The 5,060-nt window shown below is 38.5% G+C and overlaps 1 protein-coding gene across 1 annotated transcript; it reads left to right on the top strand.

Annotated features, from left to right (window-relative positions):
* The first annotated feature begins 223 nt into the window (after positions 1–223).
* LOC146613877 (zinc finger MYM-type protein 1-like) lies at positions 224–2,556 on the top strand. Its single transcript, XM_085378589.1, has 3 exons — positions 224–1,282; positions 1,707–1,821; positions 2,029–2,556. Exons 1-3 carry the CDS (start codon positions 297–299, stop codon positions 2,554–2,556), a joined length of 1,629 nt encoding a protein of 542 aa, XP_085234715.1. The 5' UTR covers positions 224–296.
* The last annotated feature ends 2,504 nt before the right edge of the window (positions 2,557–5,060 follow it).

The following is a 5,060-nucleotide window of genomic DNA, read 5'->3' as shown; positions in this document are numbered from 1 at the left end:
TTTTTTGTTTCCCGTGCATACTGTTCAAAAGTGACAAGTGTGATTTGACGTGGACACAATCTGGACAAACCGACTTAAAGCACCTCTCCGAACGAATCAAGAAACATGAAAGCTCACGAGTTCATATGGACAACAGTGTAAAGCTAGCTGTGCTAGGGAAAACTAGCATAGCGGCGCAGCTAGATGATGGACATCGGATTGCTTTAAGAAGGCACAACGAAGAGGTAGATAAAAACCGTCATATTTTATCTAAAATCATCGATTGTATTAAGTTTTGTGGTGCTTTTGAGCTAGCAATGCGGGGACATGATGAAAGTGATTCCTCAGACAATCCAGGGATTTTTAGAGGTTTAGTCGACTTGATGGCATCAATTGATCACGACTTGAGGCAACACCTTGAAAATGCTACTGTATTTAAAGGCACCTCGAAAACAGTCCAGAACGAGATCCTGGATTGCATGTTGGCAGTTCTGAGAGAAAGGATCGTGGAAGAAGTAAAGGCAGCGAAGTTTTTAGCCATTCAAGCTGATGAAACCACTGACATTTCTACACACTGTCAGTTAGTCATGGTGCTAAGATACATTGACCAACGAAACCGTATTCAAGAGCGTTTTTTTGAATTCATCAAGCTACCCAATGCTTGTGCAGATGCAATAGCCAGTGCCTTATCGGAGAGGCTGCGCTTCATCCTCCCCCAGGGACAAGAGAGAAAGTTGATCGCCCAGGCCTACGATGGGGCCGCTGTAATGAGGGGTACCACTGGAGGAGTGCAGCGTAAGATACAGGACATTTATGCTAACGCTCACTACGTACATTGTTATGCCCATCAGTTAAACCTGGTAATGCAACAAGCAACCTCCCACATCCCTCAAATCAGTCACTTTTTTTCCGACATAGCAGGATTCGCTTCTTTTTTTACTAAATCGAGCAAGAGGACTGCAGTGCTTGACGAGGTGGTGGCGCACCGACTTCCAAGTGCATCGGCAACCCGTTGGAACTTCAACAGTCGTGCTGTGAATACAGTGTATGAACATAAAGACGATCTGGTGAGGTGTTTTCAGACCATCCGTAACAGTGAAGGATTTGATGCCCCTACAAAGAGAGATGCCGGTGGTTTCGTGAGAATGCTGGAAGACGAAGCTTTCTGTTTTTTCCTGGCCTTGTTTCACAAGATAATGCCACATGTAGACATGCTGTATAACCACCTACAGAAGAGAAACATCGATTCTGTCACCATCGCAGGGATCACCCAGACATTCATCAGCCGCATGCAGGCTATCAGGTAGGCATAAAAGCATAAATATGTAACCTAGAATAAATGTTAATTATCTATGCATAGATTCTATCAAATTCTCTGCATATATTCTGTGTTCTGTGACTTAAATGTTTAATGGAATTCAGATAATTTTGATTTATATCAGCCTTTGAAGTAATTTTATGAAAAATATTTGATTAAGTATATTTGATGAAGTATATTCCCAGTAATGATTTGATGTAGCCTATACCATAGGCTATTTCCTGAAATTATGGCCAGGGCCTTTATTTACTTGCACTGGTTTTCCCCCAGCCATTAAACCAGGTCCGGTTATTAATTAAATCCGGTAATTCCCGGTAATTAGAACACAACCTTTGTTTGGTTTGTGTTTGGTTAATATATCCCTATTCAGTTTTCAGAAGCCATTAATGAAACTTATGTATTGGATCAGGGAGGCACTTCCTAATCTGGTTGTGGATGAGGAGTACAGGGGACCTGTTCAAGACCCACCCACAAAGAGACGGAGAACATTGGGGGAAGACAGGCAACACCATTTGGCACTGGAGGTAAGCACTAGCTGCTTGGTCTGATTTAAATCGGATCATCAGATAAAATCTAATGACGATGCTGTCAGATGTCATTTGATATAGTGGTCATGACTGTTTTGTTTTGTTATGGACAGATTTTTTTTTTCAGAATAATGATTAACATGAGACATGTGCCAAAGTCTTACCACTGAATCTAACTCTTACCAATTATATATTATTGGATAGGTGTGCGACACCATTATGAGCCATGCCAAGGAGAGGTTTTCTTTCACCAAGCACCTTGTCAGCGCCACTCTGTTGCAAGGAGACTTGTTCCAACAACACAGCAAAAATTTTCCAGATGCAGCACTACAAACCACAGTGGAAGCCTATCCCTCATTGGACAAAGCCAGACTTAAAACAGAACTGTCCCTGATCTACGACAACGAGGAGTTTCAGAGTTGTAGTGGTGCGCTGGCGCTCTATCAGGTTCTGATGGAAAACAACCTTCAAGACACATTCACCGAAACTGTAAGTCTTCTTAACATCCTCATCACCACACCAATGACAACATCAGAATCGGAGAGGTGTTTCTCTACTTTAAAGAGGATAAAAACTTTCCTGAGAAACAATATGGCTCAGGATCGGCTCAACGCTCTGGCTATGCTGTCCATAGAGAAAAAACTCACACAAGAACTTCCTGATTTCAACACCAGGGTCATCGAGAAATTTGCCACTCAGAAAGACAGACGAGCAAAGTTCTTGTACAAATAAGAACCCTTAACCATATTTACTCTCTTTCTACATCCCTCTCTCTTTCTCTCTTTAGCCCACCCCCCCAATCAGTTTACAGTTGTTGTTTTCAATAGTTATTTTTCATTCATTCATTCATTCAAAAAAAAAAAAAATCTGTTCATGTTCATTTTTACAAATCTATACAAATGGCCAGAATATGGTTGTTCATTTTAAATTTAAATTAAAATTGTGTTGTTTGATGTACTCATTAAATGGGTCATTTTAGTCGATATCATAAAAATTGCCCCCCCTGAGATTTTTTTCAGGAGCCGCCACTGGGAGAGAGATAAAACTAACAGCTTTAGAATCAACGCAAAAGGGGCTTAAACATAAAGCGCGACCCACCGAAACATCAGAATCAGCGAGGTGTCGGCTTTCAGCCCCGACCGTGTCCGTGCTGTCACTGATTCTGATTCGCTTTGTGTTTACGTCTTTGTGCAGAATCCGTGTACCTGCTCTCATTTACTGTTTTAGCTTTTGTGTGGATTAACCTGAGATTCTGGCATTTCGGGCAAAATTAATTTATATTAAAAAATCGATTCAGGATTTTAATGAATCGATATCACGTTATCCAAGCCAGAATCGATTTTAATCGATAAATTGATTATCAAAACCCACCCCTAGTCATATGATTGTTGGGTTTTTCTCTGAATGTATCATTGTAGGGTCAACCTTACAATATAAAGCGCCTTGAGGCGACTGATGTTGTGATTTGGTGCTATATAAATAAAATTGAATTGAATAGAACAAACAGCAGCCCGATATCAGTCAGAGCTGTCATTAAACAGAAGCTATGAACACAGCTCTCTTGAGTGGGCAATTGAAGAAGTTTGTTTCAAGTTTTAGATTTAGGTTGCTCTTCATATTGTTTTGATGCCACCAAAGAAGACTGTGTTGAAAAGCTTTCAGTAATGAACCGTTTTTCAGTACAAGCTTAAATGCTTCAGAAAGCTTCATTTAGCCTGCAGAAACACAAAGTCCATTGAGCCAAAATGGAAGGAAACACACGGGCAGACAAAAAGTACAACACAACAGAAAGCTAGGACAAACCGAGACTTTATATACAGACAGATGGAGCATTAAAAGAGAATGAGTCACATCTGGGGGAAAATAAGAAACAGGTGAAAATAATCAGATAACTAAACAGGGGAAGCAAAAACGCACAGGAGACAGACTAGAAAAATAAAACAGGAAATGGCGACTATAGATATGGATGAAACACGGGAACGTAAAATAAACTTAACCAAGGAACAGAATACGATCAAACTAGAATTATGAACAGAACACAGACTACAGGTAAAAAGGCCTGAGGATATAGACATAATGAAACCAGCCATACTATAAAAATAAAAATTGCATAATTACAACAGACTAAGGGTCAAAGAAAAACCTAAAAATAACAGAAAATGAGCGCAGGAAAAAACAAAACACACACACACACACACACACACACACACACACACACCAAAAACAAAATCAGTATATATAGTATATATAGTAACAAAATAAAAATAAAACAAATGCCGTTGTAACTGAACTAGCTCCATAAAGGTTTAGTTTCACCAAACTAAAGAAAACAAGAAAACACCTGCAAATATTTTCTAAAAGTAGTGTTTGTTTTAAATTTAAAATATTGTACAACAAGACCAAGCTGCAAACGTGAACGCAATTCTTTTTTTCAACTGAAGCCTTTAATCGAACAATCAAACAAACAAATTGCCACTCTCTTATGGCCAGACACGTGACAGCTCTTCTGCTATCATTTTGTTCACATTTAAAATAAAAATGCAGACATAAGTGTACACATTAGTTTTTGAGTGCTAGTGAAAAGGGTTTTCTTTTTGTTTGTACTCTCTTGAGAATTTTTCTCCTCAAAATGCAACATTTGTACTTGCAAAAATTATTTATGTGCGCTTAGAATAGAGGCACATGATCTATAAGTCATTTCTAAATGTTAATGTTTGGTTTATTTCGGTGTTTTATTGGTTCCTGACTAAATCAGTTTGGCTTCATAACTGGACCGTTTAATTTAATATTGAAGCCTTACTCTGAGAGCTGTCAGTATACTTTGAATTTCACCCGTCATATTCCCCCCGATGTAAAATCTTCTGTTCTTATTTAAACGGCTGACTGTGAATTGAATTTAACATTAAAATATATTTTAATACAAGAAGAAACATTTTCACCGGGAGCAAAAATAGCATGTTAATAAGTGGACATCCTGAAGATTGTATTTTAAATATTGTTCAGTTCTCTTCCAAACCCCAGCAGCTGTGTGTTGTAAGTTTTGAGTGTCTATTAAAATGAAAATAAAAGCATTCTAACATCTCACCTGTTTGTCTTTATTCAGGCATACATGTGTTTATTAATAGAGAGATTAAGCTTGTGTTTCTGACATGTAGTGGCTTTGCTTAACCGTATGAAGCTTATTAGACATTATGAAACAGATGATACGTAAAAGCAAATTTTGCCAAAGTGCTTAA

Source organism: Diplotaxodon limnothrissa, linkage group LG18 (genome assembly GCF_057381915.1).
Source record: "Diplotaxodon limnothrissa isolate DT_005_m linkage group LG18, D_limnothrissa_male_GT1.1, whole genome shotgun sequence".
Classification (NCBI taxonomy): Eukaryota; Metazoa; Chordata; class Actinopteri; order Cichliformes; family Cichlidae; genus Diplotaxodon; species Diplotaxodon limnothrissa.
The sequence above is the reverse complement of the archived record's forward strand: the minus strand, read 5'-3'. Positions and strand labels throughout refer to the sequence as shown.